General features: G+C 40.9%; 1 protein-coding gene across 10 annotated transcripts in view; it reads left to right on the top strand.

Annotated features, from left to right (window-relative positions):
• Positions 1 to 22,985, top strand: part of MSH3 (mutS homolog 3) — a 451,221-nt gene that overhangs the window by 14,418 nt on the left and 413,818 nt on the right. For 7 of the 10 annotated variants that reach the window (XM_033925302.1, XM_033925739.1, XM_033925699.1 and 4 more), the window contains exons 2-5: positions 950 to 1,094; positions 9,129 to 9,355; positions 11,984 to 12,199; positions 15,757 to 15,873. In XM_033925302.1, coding sequence (XP_033781193.1) covers positions 950 to 1,094; positions 9,129 to 9,355; positions 11,984 to 12,199; positions 15,757 to 15,873 — 705 coding nt within the window. The remainder of the gene's footprint in view (positions 1 to 949; positions 1,095 to 9,128; positions 9,356 to 11,983; positions 12,200 to 15,756; positions 15,874 to 22,985) is intronic. The other 3 variants (XM_033925565.1, XM_033925913.1, XM_033925391.1) reach the window with 2 other exon arrangements.

Below are 22,985 nucleotides of genomic sequence, written 5' to 3'. Positions count from 1 at the left end.
ATAACTCCCTCTCATCCTTCTCTCCATTCGCAGCCCTTGGTAGGAATCACTGCTGGCGACATCTTCAGGTAATCTGCGCTGGTTCTGCAGGCTTCCCTCTATCATGTTCTCACCCTCAAAATTACTTCCTGTTTCTTCACAGGCAGAATGCAGTAGAAGGAAGCCTGCAGAGCTGGTGCAGTTTACCTATAGGAATAATCATCGGCATTTGAAATAATCAGGGGGGAGGGGGGACACATGCCAGGCCAGGGCCTCTGATGGAGCAAATGCCAATTTGGGGCAGAGAGGATAGAAGGAAAGAGAGGGAATGATGGATGCAGGGGACACAAGGGAAAAATTGCATTCATGTATGCATTTTAGGGGATTCCCAATCAAACTACTGGATAAAGAATATAAACACTAAGTTCCCGAAGTGTAGAAATGCTCAACAAACAGAGAAAAGGAACTGTGGTAACTATACAACCTTTGTAACCGAGGTGGTGCTCAGAACTGTAAAACGGTAAGAAAATCACAAATCAGGGACACTCCCCTGTAGGTGTTTTTCAATCATCTATCATTGCCCCATCTTCATTCAGTAGAAAGGTAATGCACTAAATTTCAAAAAACTTAAACTGTTCATTGTGGTATTAAAAAAATACTCTTCAATAGATTAAACTTATAATATATCTTGTGAAAAATCTTGACTTAACTTTTGAGTAAAGTGGTTAGGAAGTTAGGAAATTTAGTGCATTACCTTTCTACCGAATGAAGATGGTGCATTTTAGGGGAGACAGAGATTTATAATTTAAAAGCTAAACAGGTAGGCTTGATAACATCATTTATCCTGGTTAGATGGGAATGGCATGTTTTAGTAATAAAATCTAAACCTTCCTTCTGTTTTAGATTTTTTTTTAGGGCTCCTGGATTATGAGAATTTACTTTCTTTTCTTGGTTTTGTTTCCTCTTTTAGGCATCTGAAAATGATAGAAATAATCAACAGGCACTTGAAAATAGTGACCTGTCTCGAAAAAGGCCACATTCGGGTGAGGAAAAAGAAGGGGAAGGGAGGAAGATGACAAAAATGGAGAACTCAGGTAGGTTCAGCTTTGGAGTAGGTAGGTTCATCTGATATTCTGTGTAAAAAGTGTCTCCTGAGCTAGGGATAGGCATACAGATTTGCAGTTTATCAAAGATATAAAATGATGACTGGGTTCAAGATCAACTATGCTGAAGTGATTATATAGATTTGTAGTAAGTATGATGAGGGCTGCTTCTTCTTCTTTTTTTTTTTTTTAAACCTTTATTGATTTTCCTAGCTTCAATAGTGCAATACATAAATATATCATATATAATAAGTCAATATAAGCACATTTAACTTTAAATATACATAGCCAACCAATTTCTCCCCCCACCCACCCACCAAATGATAATTTAATAAAACACAGAAACATAGATTTCCTCAATAACCTTACCCCATTAGCCATATCCTTCTATCCTCCCACCTGTCCCAAGTGTAAATATTTAAAAATCAAATTATGACAGAAATAACCCCCCTCCCACCCTTCCCTGATGATGAAGGCTTCTAATTTTAGGTTTTAGTTGATAAATACCAATAAAACACCCCAGATGTGTAAAAAAAAAAAAAATAGATGTTTATTGGATCCACACCAGAATAATACCATTCTTACTCCTCCCTTCACTTGTCCTTTATCCTCCACTTAGTTTTTGAGCCTTTATGCATTGATAAATTCTGAGTACCACAAATGTACATATTTATTTCCACCAGAAAAGGCATCCAAGAAAACACCAACTGACAATGATTTTTGTACAATCAAAAAATCCCCTAATTAGCTGGAAAATAATCACCTAAACATAGAATTCATGAACACTTAAGAATAGAATCCTAATTGTAATACGCTTGTACATTAGAAGCAACATTAAATTTTAATAAAAGATAGCTATGCCACTGCTGCTTAGGAATCGTGAGTGTCCAGTCAAATGTTTTTGCTTACTTTGCTGAATATTGGCTTGAAAATTCAAAACAAGCTTGCTGCTGATGGCTTTTAAAACCTCTCCATTTGTGCAGTGTGTCTGTCATTCTCTTTTGCCACAGGAGCAGTCTCTGCTGCTGAGGTGTCTGTTGTCTTCAGTAGATTGAAGACAAGGAGACTGGGCAGCCTAGGTACACGACTCATGGGGACAATAACTAAAAGGGGATTTCTATTTTTAAACTGGGCTCCTGTCTGGATGTGCTTGAACTGTATACTTATGCAGCAAAAGAATTGTTCTGTAAACAGCTTTTTTATAATTCAGATAGGTATTCCACACTGGCTTTTAAGCCAAAGAGTAATGATTTATCTTTTTTACTTTGGCTAACTTACTCCTTGATAATTCACAAGAAACAAGCCATAGAGTACATAAGATCATGAAATAAGCAGTAAACCCGTCAACACAACTAATGGTTAATGTCCTTTGGAGGCTTTAGCTACTGCTCTATACAGTTTGGTGGCCAGGCCTGAGCTGTTAAAAACTTTCCTATAATCAGGGGGAGGGAGTAGCCTAAAGGTTAGAGGAATGAGCTGAAAACTAGGAAAACCAGGGTTAAAATCCCATGGATGTAGCTCTTGACCTTGGGCAAGTCATTTCATTTCTCAGTGTCTCAGGTCAGGGGCGGCCTCATAATGAGGCCAACTGAGCTGAGGGCATCAGGCAACACTGTTTAGGGAGCGGCAAATTTTTATTTTCGTACTCCGAGTCTCTCCCTCTTTAATCAGGAGCTTCAGATGCTGTCTCCGCTGTACCCCTACCCCAGCATCGGTCCTTCCCTCCTGGCCAGCATCTGTCCTTCCTCTCCCTTGCCCCCCTGCTGCTGCCGCAGAATCTACCATATTTACATTTCAGATGTTACCAGTGGCAGCGATTCACATAGGCTTCCAACCTCAGCCTGTGACCTGCCCTCTCTGACATAACTTCCTCTTTCTTCAGGGGTGGGTGCAATGGTAGGAGATGCAGGGTCGGCAGCCTATGTAAATTGTTGCCACCGGTAACTTCTGAAATGCAAATAAAGCAGATTCTGCGGCAGTGGCAGGGGAGGAAGGAGAGATGGTAGTCAGGAGAGAAGGACAGATGCCTGGGCAGGGGTATGGCAGAGGCAGTGGCTGAAGCTCCTGATTAAGGAGGGGAGTGACTCTGAGGATAGAAGTGAAAGCTGTAGGAGAGAAGGAGGTTGAGGGAGGAAGGAAGGGGTAAGATGCCAGACTGTGGCCTGGTGTGGTGGGGTAGGGTGGGGGCAGTTGGGGAAGAGAGTGTGAGTGAGTCATTCTGGACTGGAGGCAGAATGGAGAGATGTTGGCTTGGGGGTGCTAGAAAGCAAGGTGTAAGAAATGGCAGATTCAGGAAATGAGTGGAAGGGGGAAAAGGAGAAATAGCAGACTTGAGAGAGGGTCTAAAGCAGTGGTCTCAAAACTCAAACCCTTTGCAGGGCCACATTTTGGATTTGGAGGTACTTGGAGGGCCGCAGAAAAACTAATTCATGTCTTATTAAAGAAATGACAACTTTGCATGAGGTAAGTACCTACAAATTCAAAATGTGGATTATCTGAAATTATCAGAAGCAATTAAGGAAAGATTTAGATAGAATAGTTTATAAATCTTTCCTTAATTGCTTCTGATAATTTCAGCTATACACGCTGAAAGCAGTGCAACATGCAGAAAGCGAAAAACTAGCAAAGTATCAACTGCAAGAGACAAGATTTTGGACCAACTATTTTGAGGCCCTCAGTATTATAAAGAATGATTCTTTATGGAAAACTTGTGCCTTAAGTTTCAAGTTTCAAGTTTATTGTATTTTGATTAAACGCTTAATCCAAATTCTAAGCGATTTACAAATTGCTAAAATTACAAATTTGAGGGAAAAATACATTAAAAGACAGACAATACATTAAAAACAAGATACGTGAGGAAAAATATGGGGAAGAGTTACAATATGTTTAAAGAGTAAGGAACAAATAAGGGAAACACAAAAGGGGAAAGGGAAAGTGTCTGGCGTCACGCCGCAACTGCATTCAGCTCTCACGTCCTCCAGCACTGGACACACAAACAAAGCTGCACTGCCTCCAATGGTTACCTTACATTCTGGAACGTTGCCCGCCTTACTGCCGTAACCTCACGCAAGCGCTTTCTTGCATCTGTACACGATTATCCTCTCCACTCCACCTCACATTCACGTACAGACGCAGGAAAGCGCTTGCGTGAGGTTACAGCAGTGAGGCGGGCAATGTTCCAGAACGTGACCACTGGACACGACCGTCGGATACTTAAGGCACAAGTTTTCCATAAAGAATCATTCTTTATAATACTGAGGGCCTCAAAATAGTACCTGGCGGGCTGCAAGTTTGAAACCACTGGTCTAAAGGGAGAGAAGGACTCAAGTAGGGATGGCAGAAGGGGGGAGATCCTGGATTACAAAGGAGGAACAAGGGGTAAAGGAGGGAAGATGGTAGGAATCGTTGAACCATGTGGGAGAGGCCATGGAAGGGTTCTCAAAGAGATGAGTAAGAGGAGGGTAGTACATGCAGAGGGTAGAAATTTGGTAATGGGGAACAGATAAAAGTTAAAAAGGCAACAAGAGGCTGAGAAATAAGTGAGATGGGAAAATGTGAGAGGAGATAGAAAGTTGAGAAGTGGATGAAAAATAAAATGGAATAGAGCAAGATGGTGAAATTTGAGTAGACAAGCAGAGAAGAAAAAAAGGAGAGAGCTTTAAAAGAAAGATCAATATTTCAGAAACAGGTGTACTGAAGGAATGGAATAAGACAGGAGGAGAAATAGGAAATGTATAGTGGCCACTTGAAGCAGAATTAGCAGAAGAGGGAAAAGCAGAAAAGAGAAACAGATCAATGTGATGAAAAAAATAAAATGCCCAGACACACACAGGTAGAAAAATTGTTTTATTTTTAATTTATTAACTGGAATAATACCCTCCTTTTCCCAGGAAAAGAGGGAGCGCAACTAATTTCCCCAATCATTATTGATAACATTCCACTATCATCAGTCACTACTATAAAAATTTTAGGTGTTCTCATAGACAATAAATTAACGTTTCGACCTCAAATAAGCGCCTTAGTTAAAAATTGTTTTTATAAATTGAGAATGATCCGATCATTAGCCCCCCTTCTCAACATTAGTTCTCTCAATATTCTGATACATTCACTCGTTATATCGAAATTAGATTACTGTAACTCACTTTTAAAAGGAATATATCATAAAGACTTAAAACGTTTGCAGTTGATTCAAAATACTGCTATTAAGATAATTTCAGGAGCAAAGAAGTATGATCACGTAACCCCTCTTCTTCAAAATGCCCATTGGTTGCCAGTCTCACAAAGAGTAACATATAAAATCGCCCTTTTAACATTCGGAACTCTGCAGTCAAATGCCCCAGCCTTCATAGACAGATTACTGATTCCATACGACCCACCAAGATCCTTAAGGTCCATATCTCAATTTAACCTCAACATTCCTTCCCTAAAAAATATCGGCACACGCCGTACCTCAATTTTTTCAGTTACAGCCCCTACAATCTGGAACACTCTTCCACTATATTTAAAAATGGAAAAAAACTTAAAAAAATTTAAAAGTAACTTAAAATGTTTCCTTTTTAACAAAGCTTTTAACTGAAAAAAAAAAAAAAAAAAAGAGGCACATTTCAGAGATCAAATAATTAATACTTGTTTTTAATTTATACCCTTCCCCCTAATTCCTTTTGTGTTTACCTTAAATGTTTCTTATTTTTATTTTATCAATTGTATTTCTTACCCCCTTTACCAATCGTGTCTATTGCATGCCTGTCTATAATTACCTAATACGTCAGTCATGTTGATCTTAAAAGTTTGTATTAAATGTTTTATTTACTTTTTTCTGTAAAGTTATTTTTATTCTGTACAACGCTTTGAAGAAACGAAAAAGCGTTTAATCAAAAATTGAATAAACTATAAACTATAAACTATATGCTTTGGAAAATGTGCGTTGCAGATGACTATGTACTGTGTTCAGTACAAAAGGAAACACATTTGTTTCTCCAATGCTGCAGTATATGTTAAGTTTAACTTTTTGGGATTTCTATTTTCTTAGCTCTAATTTGGGATCCTTTGTTCTGTATTAGGTAGGGTTCTTGCTGTTTGAATCATAGCATTAGTGGTACTTTTATATGATATAGAAACATATAAAATGATGGCCGGTAAAGGCTATATGGCCCATCCAGTCTGCCCTTCCATATCATTCCATATGCCTGTTCCATGCTTTCTTGAATTCAGACATAGGCCTTCTCTCCATTACTTCCACTGGGAGTTCATGCCACTTGGATTTTCTTTATATTTTGCATTTCACAATGTGCCTGATATAGAGATTTATGTTGCTATTACTCTGATAATCCCAAATGTATTTGTATAGGATATGTTTCAATTTACTATGTAACTTTGAATCAAAACAATAAATTTAATAAGTTTGTGTGTATGAAGTGTTCAGTGCCCAGAACTCCTGCAAACGATCCTCTTAAGAATTTTTTAGGGACCATCATTGCACTCTCACATTCCCTTTACACTGTGAATATGCTTTAAACATCAATAGTATGTTGGAACCAGGCACTTATCTGAAAAGTTATACTCCTCCTTATTCGTGGGGGTTAGGGGCAGAGGCTGCCCACAAATATAGAAAAATCACAAATAACTTTTAGGGTTGACTCTGACCCACCCCGGCCTCTCTCCTGCATCCTGGTGGTCTAGAAGTGAAGTGGGGCAAGAGCAATCTTCCTACACTTCTTCTCCGTGCAGAGCCATCCACAAAAATGGCGGCCGTGAGTTCCCGTTGTAGTTTTGTGAGACCACGGGAACTCACAGCAGCCATTTTTTATTGATGGCTTTGCATGGGGTAGGAGTGTAGGAAGATCGCTCCTCCCCCGCTTCACTGCTAGGCCACCAGGTATGGTGTGGAGACGTCCAGGAGGTGGGGGTGGGTCAGGGTTTAGAAACTCGTGAATAACCGAAGTCGTGAGTCCTGGGAGAAGTATAGGCACCCCAAGGCCCCAACTTGAATTAATGATCACTGTTCAAAGCGGCTCAGCAGGAGATTATCTTCCATAGTGAAACACACCACGTGCTCAAATCAAACTACTTCATCCGTTCATGACATCCCCTCTACCCAGACCTGAGTTTCACCAGAATGGTGTCTTCAGGAGGGGGTAACGTGCAACCTGCTGTTGCTTACTCCTCGGTAAAGACATCAGAGATCAAGGCACCCCATAGAGCATTAAAACCAATTTGAAAACAAAACATTTGGGATACTTTATATAGGATTTTACAAGAATTCAAACTCCTAAAATTAGTGGCTATTACTCTAATGACAGGAAAATCTAAATAATTGTTTTGTGACTTCCATGGAGAAATATTCTAGTTATGATCTGCACTTGTTAGGGGGAGGTTGGGCTTTTGTGGATGCAAAGCATGCTTATATTTAATTCGTAAAAACTGTTATTGTGTCAGACCAAACTGGTCCCTGAGGCTCTTATATGCAGCGAGTCACATACAATATACCAGCATTGTCCATTTGGTGTGCCCTAACTGAAAAGAGTTTGAGTATTAATTGCCCTTTCCTTAGCAACAGCAGCAGATGAATCCAGAGACCAATGGGATAGCACACATCTACCAGCAGGTGGAGATAGAGAAACTGATTAACAGGTGGTCCTATTGGCTGGCACTCCTCCTATATCTTCAGTATGCTCTATCTCCCAGCAGGTATGGTCGCTATTCAACTAGCTCCTGGATTCTGGCTGTGACTGGATATTTATTTTCTCCTGTTGAGGTTTTCCTTCAGTGAGACTTCAGTGAGACTGCCATTCTATTTCTCCTGTTGAGGTTTCTCTTCAGTGAGATGGCAATTTTATTTCTCCTGTTGAGGTTTCTCTTCAGTGAGTCAGGGGTGTCCGGCTGAATGGTGCCGGCTTTAGGGGTTACACCTGGGCCCCCCCCAGGTCCCTGCTTCACCCTCCCTCCAATGATAGAGGGTCTGACTGGGTCTCCATTTTTTCTTCTTTCCCTTCTCTGTTTTTAAAAAAATAAAAATAAAAAAGGGAGATCACAGTTTCTACAATCTGCTCTGTTAGTGCTGCACAACCAGCTCTTACTGGCTTCAACCGGCCCTAACAACAAGCTTGTGAGTATGTGTGTGTTTTTTACTGTTGTTTGAACTTCAGGTACTGTTTGAGAGTCTTAGTACTGTGGGTTCGGTCAACGTTTAAGGAATGGATATTTTATCCCTATCTCTGCTGCATTTAGAAAGTAAAACATGTAGATATTTCCAAAGTAATACTCCAGATGCGCTCCCTGAAAATCTCAGGGCTAGATTCTCAAAAAACTGTGTAAAAAGGTGCTATCATAGCCGTTATAGTAGCAATTTTAAAAAAGCGAGTCATTCTCCAAAAAAACGCTCATGCAAATGAGGTTGGTGAAGAGTAGCAAAGACTCGCTAAATTTGCATGTGCCCATCGTTGGTGATAGTGATGGGCACATGCACAGAATAAACACCCCCCAAAAAAATGGCATGAGAGATGACCAGTCTCTCCCGCTGCTAACCAACACTCCTCGGCAGCAGGAAAGATGCCCAATCTCTCCCGCCACCAACCAACACAACACTGCCAACCAACACACTCCTTGGCAGCAGGAGAGATGGCCAATCTCTCGCGTCGCCAACCAACACAGCTACTGACCTACACTATATAGTATAATGTTTACCTTAAATTGTGTTGGAGACTTATCAGGCAAGTGTGCTAAATGTATATTTTGCTGTTTTGTAGAATACTAATGGAAGTCTTATTCCATTATATTTTCTGTGGAAGACTTTCTCAGTGAAGAATATGTTTATTTGAAACACTGGTTTTTACAAATATTCTGCTAGAACTGAGCTTTGATTTTGGCTTTAGTGGAATTGCATCCATGTTCTTTAGAATTTCAGCCCAAGTCAACAGTCTTTTCCCTGAAAATTAATACAGTTTACTATGCATTTTTCATTTTAATGTTTTAATTGGACGCTTATATCATTAACTGTGTGTGGGTTTTGTTTGTTTATTTGGTTTTTGGTGTTAATATCCAATGAAGATGAGGCCAAGACATGTTCCAGGTCCACAATATCTTCTGAGACCTTGGACAAGCTGAAAGGGTTCTCTATGAATCTGGAGTCTGCAAGCAGCCGTGTCCACAATGAGACTTTTCAAGGTGGAAGAACCAAAGGTCTAGAAGAAAGGACTGATTTTGAAGATGTCATCCTATACGGGAAGACTCTGGCTTGTTCTCAGGATGGGTATTTACCACAAACAGGACAAAAGGTACATTCAACTGCAAAGCATGGCAGCTGATAGAAGGCAATCAGGTGGTTAGGTGATTACTTTTCTGGGGCTGGGGATGAAGCAAATAGCTTGTCAATTCTGGGTTCTTTTTACAAAGCTAAATTTGAAGTATGGTATGTATTGAGATGGCTTGGGGAAATCCATAGCTTATTCCTAGGATAAGAAGCATAAAATCTGTTTTACTACTTGGGATCTAGGTAGGTACTTGGGAACTTGGTTGGCCACTGTTGGAAACATGATACTGGGCTTGATGGACCTTTGGTCTGTCCCAGTATGTCAGTTTTTATGTTAAAAACATAAGAATAGCCTTACTGGGTCTGACCAATGGTCCATCAAGCCCAGTAGCCCGTTCTCACAATGGCCAATCCAGGTCACTAGTACCTGGCCAAAACCCAAAGAGTAGCAACATTCCATGCTACCGATCCAGGGCAAGCAGAGGCTTCCCCCATGTCTTAAAAAGACTCTGGACTTTTCCTCCAGGAATTTGTCCAAACCTTTCTTAAAACCAGCTACGCTATCTGCTTTTGCCATAACCTCTGGCAACGCATTCTTAATTTTCTCTATCCAAATGTCTCTAAATTACCTCTCTTCTACCTCATCTTCAGGGATATATAATGTCTTACAGAATTCCACAAAGTGATCCCTAATCTCCCTCTCTGCTACTGTCTCAAGCCCATTACTATGATGCTGCTCCCATTTTTCCTTACTTTAAATCTATGTGCTAGTAGCCTACTAGCTTTAAATTCAAAAGATCTTCCGTTGCTTTTGAACCTCCTCTTATCTAATCTGTACATCTCTCCCCTCAGAGTATGCATTAAGTGTGACTCAGTACAAAGTACAAAATTGTCAAATCTGCTAATTTTTTTTTTTTTTTTACTGTACTGTTTGAGTTTGTGAACTATCAGTAAAATTGTTCTGGTTTGGATTTGCTTCTGACTGGAAGTTGGCAGACATTGTGTCCCAGATTCTTGAAACAGTGCCGTAAGGCTGAAGTAGGTGGTGTACCGCTGCCTACCTTAATTGTTTTAAACGGTGTGGTCATTGACTGACTCATTTAAAACTAATTAAATACTTGGCGCCTACTGAAAGAGCTGTTTATATGGTTCATAGTCATTTGCGTGTGGGACTTCGGCGCGCCGACATTGCAGCGCAGACAAATCGGCACAAGACCCCAGCGCGCCAACTAAAGAGTTACTTTTAAAGAGCTCCAACGCGGAGTGTAGGTGGGGAAACCCCCCCAGTTTACTTCATACTCTTCGCGCTGCTGTTGGGGGGGGTTGGAACCCTCCATTATAGAGTAAACTTAACTTTTTACTGATTTTTTTTTTTTTAGGAAAAAGTTACGTTTTCTCTATAATGTGTGGGGTTGCACCCCCCCACAGTAACTTTTTAGGTGGAGTGCTGGGGTCTTGCGCCAAATTGTCTGCGCTGCAATGTCGGCGCGCCGAAGTCTCATGCGCTTTTGTCCCGTCACCGTTTATACAGAGACGCCTAGTGGCGCTTAAGCTCACAGTAAGTGTGGTTTCAGCTGGAAGTGACCTTAGGCACCCATAAGTGCTTCTGTAGATGCGATTCATGTGCAACATAGGTGCCGGTAATGAAGGCCTTTAAAACCCTGGTCTACAGTACTGGTGCCTATGTTAGACGTAAGCTGCGATTCTGCATACAGTAGCGTTGAGTGACTGACATGTGATTGGCACCACTGCCAGTCACTGCACCGTTTGCAGAATCCAGCCCTGTGTGTTTCAGATATTTGTGAAGTCATTGTTATGTCTTGATTGTGTGTGGTTTTGTTGTGATCTGCGTAGGTTTTAAATAATATACTGTATGCGGTTTTAAAATAATAAATAAACACTCTAGACTAGACATTGTCATTTTAAGTGAGATAAAAGAAGAACCCTTAAAGCTCCCTAGCATCTGCTGTGCCTTTACCTAACGGTTAGTTCAGTGAGCTTATAACCAGGGGAACTGGGTTTGATTTCCTTCTGTGGCTCCTTGACACCCTTGTACAAAAAAAACAGATTGAGAGTTCATTGGTAACAAAAAGTATTGTACCTGTAAATAATAATTCAGCTGCTTTGGTTGTACCCCAGGAAGACAGTATATCAAATCCATGCCCCTTTATCATTTACCCCTTTCCCAAATGCTGTAGAGACAAGTAATTGCTGCATTATCTGAGGATAGACCCCTGTCCTTAATCTCTAGTTGTGTATGCCCCACTGAGAACAAAGAGAGGGTTATAATTACAAAAGAAAATTGGATCCTTTATTGTATTTTTCAGCAAACATTGCCACTTGTGGAGTTGGTTTTATCACTTTTTTTCCAGGTGTCTAGCATCTTCTCCCTATTCCTTTTAAAGCATTAGAGGATATTCAGTTTCTTAGAACATTGCATGCTGTGCAGGTAAGTATGGCCTGCTCCTTTGTTTTTGTTGCAGCTTACAGTATGAATTCTGGAGTTTTCATGGCAAGACAGAAAGTGAGCTTTTTAACAGTACACCCCTTTTCTTGTATTTCAGATAAACAATGTTACCTCTTGTTTGTTCACTTCATGAAATTTTATCCTTGCTTTTTGTAACTTTTATTTCTTTTCCTATTCTGCTTTCAGGAAGTAGGCCATTTTGGACTTGGCAAGCTCTTGTCACCAAACAGAGGGCAGGACAACCCAATAGATTCTTCAGATACAAAAGCTTCCAATAGAAGGACCAAAAGCATTTATACTCCACTAGAAGTTCAAGTTATGGACATCAAGGAACAGCATAAAGATGCCATTTTGTGTGTGGAATGTGGATATAAATACAGATTCTTTGGAGAAGATGCAGAGGTACCTATGTTTATAAGGCCATAAATTGACTGGTTTCCACACAAGTTTGCTCCTTTCCTGAGTCACTTAGACACAGGTTAATAAATGGGACAGTTTATTTCTCTTTAACCCATTGTGATGGGGAGGAAAGGCCCTTGTGGCTTCCAAATCTGACTGAGGGCCCTCTAAGCCTTGCCAAGATCCCCCACAAAAAGACAAGATCTGTTTTTTTAACACATTGCAATAGCCAGGAGTATGTCAAGTTCTCTGCTGTGGCAACAAGCAAACAATTTCTTAAAGATTTTATCTATGAAGCAAACGGGCTCATTTGCAGACTGTGCTTAATTCTCGCAGGGGGAAAAATATATATAATGGGTCCTAAGCCCTGCACAGGAGGCCCGAAGAGAGAAAAATAAAATACGGGTTAAACAGCAGCAGGGGACTGAGGGAATAGAAGTAATAATCTGTCTGTCACTCTCCCCTTTTCGCCGAGCACTCGCATCTACACTTCATTTGGAGGGAAGCAGGAAACAAACAGAGCAAGATTATTAGCATGTCAGAGCCCCCACACGCCCCTGCCACCGCAATTGCCCAAGACCGTCTTCCCTTCTCTGGCCAAGAATATAGTCACCTGCCTCACAAGCGAGGAGCAAAGCCAAGATGCAGAGAAAGGAGAATCGTGAGTCTACCGGGCACCAGCAGGCGCTTGGAAACTATCTCCAGTTTCACTCCTTCCAGCTGCCTATTGCCTATTACAAAGCCCATGGCGAGCAACGCATTGTTGTGCAGGCGAGGGGCAGGGGGTGCCCATGCGAGGTAGGAGGCGGAGCCTTGAGACAGGCTAAAGCAGGAGTGGCAGCGAATGGCCAACAAGAGGCAGCTTCTGCTCCTGCTTTAGGTTAGTTCAGTGAGCTTATAACCAGGGGAACTGGGTTTGATTTCCTTCTGTGGCTCCTTGACACCCTTGTACAAAAAAAACAGATTGAGAGTTCATTGGTAACAAAAAGTATTGTACCTGTAAATAATAATTCAGCTGCTTTGGTTGTACCCCAGGAAGACAGTATATCAAATCCATGCCCCTTTATCATTTACCCCTTTCCCAAATGCTGTAGAGACAAGTAATTGCTGCATTATCTGAGGATAGACCCCTGTCCTTAATCTCTAGTTGTGTATGCCCCACTGAGAACAAAGAGAGGGTTATAATTACAAAAGAAAATTGGATCCTTTATTGTATTTTTCAGCAAACATTGCCACTTGTGGAGTTGGTTTTATCACTTTTTTTCCAGGTGTCTAGCATCTTCTCCCTATTCCTTTTAAAGCATTAGAGGATATTCAGTTTCTTAGAACATTGCATGCTGTGCAGGTAAGTATGGCCTGCTCCTTTGTTTTTGCTTTAGGAGATCCGAAGGCATGGGGAGGAGGGTTGGTCACCCCGAATCGGGAGGCCTATTTTTTTTTTTTTTTTTAAGCGAACTGATTCAAATCGATTCACCCAAAGTGAATCGGTGAATCAATTTGAATTGTGAATCGGGCAGCACTAGTGGAGAGAATAAGAAGGCACTCTCTAAAGTTAAAAGTGGATAGATTCCATAAAAACATAAGGAAGTTCTTCTTCACCCAGAGAGTGTTAGAAATCTGGAACGCTCTTCCAGTGGCTGTTATAGGGGAAAGCACCCTCCAGGGATTCAAGAAAAGGTTAGATAAGTTCCTGTTGAACCAAAACGTACACAGCAGGTAAGGCTAGACTCAAATAAGGGCCACCGCGTGAGCGGACTGCTGGGCACAATGGACCACAGGTCTGACCCAGCAGTGGCAATTCTTATGTTCACTGCATGAACCATTAGGCTACTCCTTTACCTAAGCTCATGACAGAAATGAGAAAGAACTACATGCTTGAAATACAAGGCATTTCTTAGTACTGTAAATGAAGAGAATGCAACTAGAAATATTCACCTGTATCAAGATATCCCATAGAAGTTTGAAGGAGGCTGGTGGGATGAATATTGTTAACACACATTGGTCAGGCATCATGGCTCTGCATGGGAAGGTACTTGGCAACTCTCATTCAGCTCATTTTGATCCAGACTGGTCCTGACATAAAAGATACTGAAGACCATTGTCCTAACAGCTAGGTGTTCAGACAGTCCAGGGCGGAGCATCTGTGGCTCTCCTACTTAGCCAGTTAGTAGCAATTTTTCAGTTGCATAAAAGCTGACAGCAAAAAGGCTGTCCTAACTTTATGCACTAAATTTAACCAATCACCAGTCTGAATATTGGCCTCTCACCAGATAACTTCTGGGTGATCACTGATATCTGAATATTAATGCTGGAAGCCGTGCATGCCCCGGTATTGAATGTTGGGTCAGTTCAGCCCATTGCTGTTAACAGGTCTGACACCACGTACTGCTACAGGCTAAATAAAGAATAATCGGGCCCATTATTTTAATTACCACAAAATAATTTTAATTGACCTATTTTTAGTTCTGACTGTTAGACTAAAATGGTGGCATCTTCAGCAGGCTGTTAAACTAATGGTAATGAGAGCACATGAAAATAAGTTTGACCACCCGCATAGGAAACTGGGAGGGTAGCTAGAGGGTGACTGAAATTTTTAAAAAGCATTTTTCAATCAGTGGACAGTTAAGCTGTTGAAGAATGTGGTCAATGTTGGTAGAATAGCTGGGCTGCAAGGTTTGGACAAGTCTTCAAGGACAAGTCCATTAACAGTTCTTAATTAGGCAGCCATAAAGATTCCTATCTTTTATGTCTGGGGAAGAGCAACAGGGAAGGGATCATCCCAGAAAGTTATGCTGGAGACTTTCAAGTGATTCAATTAGCCACCATCAGAGATGGGATATTGGGCAGACTTGGTATCGGGGCTGTGGAGTCGATACATAAAACCTTTGACTCAAATTCCTTTATTTATATATACATATAGGTGATGTACTACAAGCAAGTTGTGGCTTCTTGGGATTTTGGTTTAATTTATGTTTATCATTTTTGGTCGGCTATTATGGATTTGGCATTTGTGTTCTGTGTGTGTAACCGAGGTATTCTGTTAGCATGATTTTTCTATGCAGCATTTTGTAGTAATTTGGTTTGTTCAGTTATCTCGATAGTGGAGGGGATATATGTGAAGTGAAGGGGAGGGGAGGAGGAGTCAGGGGTTTTGTTGATCCTTGTTCTATATTTGTGATTTATAAAATGACAGTTGTACAAAATATTTGAGGCTTGTGCAGATGGGATCAGACAGTTGGTGGGGACACTTTCACTAATGTAAATATCATAAAATATAACATTTTGTAATCATCAAAAAACTTGATATCAAAATATATTCTAAAAGTAAAACATATCCTGAAAAAATGGATTAATCAAATTATTATCTGTGAAATAAGAAATTTAAGCATTATAATATTCACATGATATACAATTTAATTCTATTTAGAGTTGGAGTTGGAATTGGTACATTTTCACCAACTCAGACTCCAGTAACCCAAAAATTGCTTCTGACTCCGACTTCACAACTCTGACTTCACAGGCCTGCTTAATACAGTACTTTTATGTGCTTTCTTATGCAGATTGCAGCCCGAGAGCTCAACATTTATTGTCACCTGGATCACAACTTCATGACAGCTAGTATACCCACCCACAGGCTATTTGTGCATGTTCGGCGGCTTGTAGACAAAGGATACAAGGTTAATTTGTATTTTGTCTCATTCTTTCAATTGCATTATGTTCAGCTTAGTAGATTTATATAAAGATTCATACAGTGCTATTTCAACATAAGCTTAAATGGTCATGCGTATAATTTGTATAAATTAGTACTGTTGATTGATCACAGTTCCAAAAATGAAATGGAGAAATCTGTCTCATGTAGATTGCAGACAAAGGCCAAAAGAAAGTGGAACACGTAGATAACCAGGATATTTAAGCTATATATGACAAGATTCCACCACTTAATTTGTTTTTTAGTGAGTAATTTTTTACAGTCATTGAGTCTTGCATGCTTATGAACTGTGTATGAACATTGTCTCTTCAATGATGAATTTAAACATAACATAAATTCTATTACATCCCTTTCATATTCCATACTCTAGAGCAGTGGTCTCAAACTCGCGGCCCGAGGGTCACATGCGGCCCGCCAGGTACTATTTTGAGGCCCTCGGTATGTTTATCATAATAACAAAAGTAAAATAAAACAGTTTCTTGAACATATGTCTCTTTAGCTATAAATTACAATATTATTAAGACTTAGCCAAAAGGAAAGATTTATAAACTATAAAGAGTTTTACCTCTTGCAAAATTGTCATTTCTTTAATAATACTATACAGCACCAATCTCAGAGTCACAAAACAGGGAGAAAAGGAGGATCTATACAGGTATCAGACAGCCCAACAAACAAACTATGTTTGTGGGAAAATTCCTCATTTACCCAACGGTGCCTCCACCTCCTATTTAATGCGATATTTATCAAAAAAAATTTTTATTTATATATTTGCTTATTTCCTTATTACTTTTATCAATTTTGCATCTCTGCAATATCCATTATGGAAAAACTTTACTTAGCTTTCAGCGTAGCATAGTAATCAATCCCCAAAACGCCAACGCGTTTCGATAGTCTTTATCAAGGCAGTAAGGGGAGCTGAAAGACAAGCATGAGCAAAAACAGGTATTAAAGAACAGCAAGTTACCCTAATTTTCTTATATAAATACTTTCATAGTACTTACATTTTAATTAAACGAACGTCACATACCAACCACCGGCAGACGAAGCACGCCGGGGTCGGCCGACTCGGAGATTTAAATAACCCGCCCTTAGGACGTCATATCCGGGGAACCACCTTGTCAATCCCTGAGCTTTGTTATATCTTAATTTTAAAGGGACCCACACCTAAAATAACAGAGACTGAAGCCCCCCCAAAATTGAACTAGATTAAAACTAGACAGGATGACCTAACAATCAGCTTGAGCTAGCCAGTCACTCGTTTCATTTAGCCCATTAGGAATCATAGAGTTCAATGTGAACATCCATCTAAGCTCACAACGGTTCAGCCTTCGGACAGTGTTACCCCCCTCCCACCCAACAATAATACGATCTAACACTCTCCATTTTAGGTCTCTTAATGTATGCCCACAGCTGATCCAATGACGGACCAGCGGGGAGGACTCTGACTGAGTATGGACTCTGGATTTATGTTCCGTTAACCGGATACGTATGGCACGCGTAGTTCTGCCTACATATAACTTGGGGCAGGGGCACTGTATAACATAAACCACATTATCTGATCTACAGGTGGTATTGTGTTTGGTCTTATAAGTAACCCCTGTCCCAGGATGGGTCCAATTCTCACCCGGAATGGTGTACTCACACCACTGGCAAGACCCACATGGCAGGTGATTGCCTCTGCTCATGGGGGCTCTTTCTTGAAGCTTATAATGGTTTAGCATTTCCCCCAAATTGCTTCTCCTACGATATGAGCATAACGGAGATTCTTCAAGCTCAGGAATAATCAACCTGGGGATATGCCAGTGTTTTCTCACTATATTAGAAATGCTATGGGACAGGGAGGAGAAATCCTGTACCAAGGCCACCGACTCATGGGCCTGCACAGTTCTATTACCATCCTGCAGAAGCCAATCCCTGTGAGCATTTTTAGCCCTTTTATATGCCTGTTTCACAGTGAAGTATGGGTAACCCCGCTGATAAAAGCGTACTTTCATCTGTTTGGCTTGGCTGCGGAATTCATCCAAAGAGTGGCAAATCCTTCTGAGTCTTAAAAACTGGCTTACAGGTAAGCTTCTTTTCAAACTCTCAGGATGGAAACTGTGAAATCTTAATAAACTGTTCCGGTCCGTTTTTTTTCTATAAAGGGTGGTTTGCAGTTGAGTGGGCCCTTTCATGATCAAAATGTCCAAAAACGGAATCTCCCTGTGATTAATTGTGGCAGTAAATTGAATATTATTATCAAACGTATTCAATTCTGCAATGAAAAGCAGCAGTTCATCTTCTGTTGACGCCCATATACACAGAACGTCATCAAGGAACCTCTTCCAGATCTTCACCTTCAAGAAAGACGGTGAAGGGTATATCCAACGCTCCTCGAAATCAGCCATGAATAAGGCCGCTAGAGAAGGAGCCAATGAAGCTCCCATGGCGATCCCATGTTTCTGTACATAATATTCATTGTCAAACCAAAAATAACTTCTAGTTAATACCAAAGTGGCCATCTCCATTAAAACATCCACCGATATTTGTGGTCGAATCGTTTGTTCCGTACAGATCTGTTGTATTATGGCCAAAGCTCTATCCATGGGGATCATGGTATATAACGCAGTTACATCTAAAGTAACCAAAATCCAATGGGGCTCATAGGCATCCAACTCAGCTATTATTCGGAGCACATGGTTCGTATCCTTGATGTAAGACTTGATGGTAGGAACCTGTTGCTTCAAGAAAATGTCCAAAAATTTAGACAATGGTTCAAGGGGAGAATTACGCATAGACACAATAGGGCGTCCTGGAGGGTTATGAAGATGTTTATGTATTTTCGGGAGGAAATAGATGACCGGAGTCACATGAAAGCTGGGATTAAGGAAGGTAGCTTCTCTGGAAGTGATCATTTTTTGTTTGAGAGCTGTCAATGTTAATTTCGAGATTATGCTTTTTAGTTCCATAGCCGGATCCTCCGACAGTCGCTGATAAAAGCGTGTATCATCTAATTGGCGATGAGCCTCTCTTAAATAATGTTCTTTGGACCACAGCACTATAGCTCCCCCTTTATCAGCTCGGGAGAATATAATGGACGTATCATTTCGCAATTCTTGCAAGGCACACCATTCAGGAAACGACATATTGAACTGGGGAGATACATGAGAACATTGTCTTTCTAAGTGCTCCACTTCACAAATTACAAGATCCCGAAACGTTATCAAGTTAGGATGCAGAGGGACCGCTGGACACCAATTAGATTTAGTGGAAATCAACGTCCCATCGCTAGTGGATTGCTGATCCTGGAAAAACATTTTCAAATGCAGCTTCCGGAGCAAACTATAGATAGACAACCGGGAATTAAAAGCATCATACCGGGCTGTGGGTACAAAACCCATTCCAAGGTTCAAAACAGTTTCCTGAATAGGGGTGATATTTTTCTCCATTAAATTAATCACAGCTGATTGGTCCTGAACTGTGACCGGGTCTGGGGGCCCTGGACAAATCCTTGTTGTTGATGTTGTTGTTGTTGGCCCTGAAAAGCCACTCGTCTTGGTCCTCGGCCCTTTTGTCTGCCTCTGGGTCCTCGAGCCTGAAAACCCCCCTGGCCACGTTGTCCCCTGGCTCCTGAAGGGCCACCACTACGGCTCCCAGAGGAACTAGAGTCAGTGGATAGATGATCATCCTCAAAAGGCTGTCTTTGGGGAACATTATTCCTAAAAAGCCATAAATACACTTGATTAGTAGCATAGTCCCGTTCATCTCTCCTATATTTCTTGATTTTAGATTGTCTTATCGATTCTTTATATAACTCAATCTTGCTGGTATGATCACATTCCAAAGCCGTGAAATCAGCTTCACTAGTACAAGCCTCACAGATTAGAGCTTTCATTTCTTCCATAGTTTTCTTCAATTCACTCTCTAAAGATGTAATCTGTTCGATAATCAATAACATGAGGTCGAAACTGCATTTATTCAGGATACCACACCATTTCTCCTGAAACAGAACATCATTGGAGAATAGAGTGGGCCCTTTTTGGACTCTCAGTCCTCGAGGGATCATCGCTGTAGAAACATACTGAGCCAACGTGTTCGCATGTAGCTCCGCCCTCACCAGCTTCTTGTGTATAACCTCCAATTCGAACCAAGAGGAGGCACTGGTGCTTAGCGACCCCCCTTCAATCAACGTGGGCCGCTTCAGTAATTCAGTCCTCTTTTCCTCCGAAAATGTAAATGTTATTGGGTTTCCTTGCAAAGAAGCCATATATCCTATCAAATATTCTTAATGATGAAAAATACTATACAGCACCAATCTCAGAGTCACAAAACAGGGAGAAAAGGAGGACCTATACAGGTATCAGACAGCCCAACAAACAAACTATGTTTGTGGGAAAATTCCTCATTTACCCAACGGTGCCTCCACCTCCTATTTAATGCGATATTTATCAAAAAAAAATTTTTATTTATATATTTGCTTATTTCCTTATTACTTTTATCAATTTTGCATCTCTGCAATATCCATTATGGAAAAACTTTACTTAGCTTTCAGCGTAGCATAGTAATCAATCCCCAAAACGCCAACGCGTTTCGATAGTCTTTATCAAGGCAGTAAGGGGAGCTGAAAGACAAGCATGAGCAAAAACAGGTATTAAAGAACAGCAAGTTACCCTAATTTTCTTATATAAATACTTTCATAGTACTTACATTTTAATTAAACGAACGTCACATACCAACCACCGGCAGACGAAGCACGCCGGGGTCGGCCGACTCGGAGATTTAAATAACCCGCCCTTAGGACGTCATATCCGGGGAACCACCTTGTCAATCCCTGAGCTTTGTTATATCTTAATTTTAAAGGGACCCACACCTAAAATAACAGAGACTGAAGCCCCCCCAAAATTGAACTAGATTAAAACTAGACAGGATGACCTAACAATCAGCTTGAGCTAGCCAGTCACTCGTTTCATTTAGCCCATTAGGAATCATAGAGTTCAATGTGAACATCCATCTAAGCTCACAACGGTTCAGCCTTCGGATTATTTAAGAGAGGCTCATCGCCAATTAGATGATACACGCTTTTATCAGCGACTGTCGGAGGATCCGGCTATGGAACTAAAAAGCATAATCTCGAAATTAACATTGACAGCTCTCAAACAAAAAATGATCACTTCCAGAGAAGCTACCTTCCTTAATCCCAGCTTTCATGTGACTCCGGTCATCTATTTCCTCCCGAAAATACATAAACATCTTCATAACCCTCCAGGACGCCCTATTGTGTCTATGCGTAATTCTCCCCTTGAACCATTGTCTAAATTTTTGGACATTTTCTTGAAGCAACAGGTTCCTACCATCAAGTCTTACATCAAGGATACGAACCATGTGCTCCGAATAATAGCTGAGTTGGATGCCTATGAGCCCCATTGGATTTTGGTTACTTTAGATGTAACTGCGTTATATACCATGATCCCCATGGATAGAGCTTTGGCCATAATACAACAGATCTGTACGGAACAAACGATTCGACCACAAATATCGGTGGATGTTTTAATGGAGATGGCCACTTTGGTATTAACTAGAAGTTATTTTTGGTTTGACAATGAATATTATGTACAGAAACATGGGATCGCCATGGGAGCTTCATTGGCTCCTTCTCTAGCGGCCTTATTCATGGCTGATTTCGAGGAGCGTTGGATATACCCTTCACCGTCTTTCTTGAAGGTGAAGATCTGGAAGAGGTTCCTTGATGACGTTCTGTGTATATGGGCGTCAACAGAAGATGAACTGCTGCTTTTCATTGCAGAATTGAATACGTTTGATAATAATATTCAATTTACTGCCACAATTAATCACAGGGAGATTCCGTTTTTGGACATTTTGATCATGAAAGGGCCCACTCAACTGCAAACCACCCTTTATAGAAAAAAAAACGGACCGGAACAGTTTATTAAGATTTCACAGTTTCCATCCTGAGAGTTTGAAAAGAAGCTTACCTGTAAGCCAGTTTTTAAGACTCAGAAGGATTTGCCACTCTTTGGATGAATTCCGCAGCCAAGCCAAACAGATGAAAGTACGCTTTTATCAGCGGGGTTACCCATACTTCACTGTGAAACAGGCATATAAAAGGGCTAAAAATGCTCACAGGGATTGGCTTCTGCAGGATGGTAATAGAACTGTGCAGGCCCATGAGTCGGTGGCCTTGGTACAGGATTTCTCCTCCCTGTCCCATAGCATTTCTAATATAGTGAGAAAACACTGGCATATCCCCAGGTTGATTATTCCTGAGCTTGAAGAATCTCCGTTATGCTCATATCGTAGGAGAAGCAATTTGGGGGAAATGCTAAACCATTATAAGCTTCAAGAAAGAGCCCCCATGAGCAGAGGCAATCACCTGCCATGTGGGTCTTGCCAGTGGTGTGAGTACACCATTCCGGGTGAGAATTGGACCCATCCTGGGACAGGGGTTACTTATAAGACCAAACACAATACCACCTGTAGATCAGATAATGTGGTTTATGTTATACAGTGCCCCTGCCCCAAGTTATATGTAGGCAGAACTACGCGTGCCATACGTATCCGGTTAACGGAACATAAATCCAGAGTCCATACTCAGTCAGAGTCCTCCCCGCTGGTCCGTCATTGGATCAGCTGTGGGCATACATTAAGAGACCTAAAATGGAGAGTGTTAGATCGTATTATTGTTGGGTGGGAGGGGGGTAACACTGTCCGAAGGCTGAACCGTTGTGAGCTTAGATGGATGTTCACATTGAACTCTATGATTCCTAATGGGCTAAATGAAACGAGTGACTGGCTAGCTCAAGCTGATTGTTAGGTCATCCTGTCTAGTTTTAATCTAGTTCAATTTTGGGGGGGCTTCAGTCTCTGTTATTTTAGGTGTGGGTCCCTTTAAAATTAAGATATAACAAAGCTCAGGGATTGACAAGGTGGTTCCCCGGATATGACGTCCTAAGGGCGGGTTATTTAAATCTCCGAGTCGGCCGACCCCGGCGTGCTTCGTCTGCCGGTGGTTGGTATGTGACGTTCGTTTAATTAAAATGTAAGTACTATGAAAGTATTTATATAAGAAAATTAGGGTAACTC

This window comes from Geotrypetes seraphini, chromosome 1 (assembly GCF_902459505.1).
Source record: "Geotrypetes seraphini chromosome 1, aGeoSer1.1, whole genome shotgun sequence".
In the NCBI taxonomy this organism is placed as follows: domain Eukaryota; kingdom Metazoa; phylum Chordata; class Amphibia; order Gymnophiona; family Dermophiidae; genus Geotrypetes; species Geotrypetes seraphini.
This window is presented reverse-complemented; position numbering and strand designations above follow the sequence as displayed.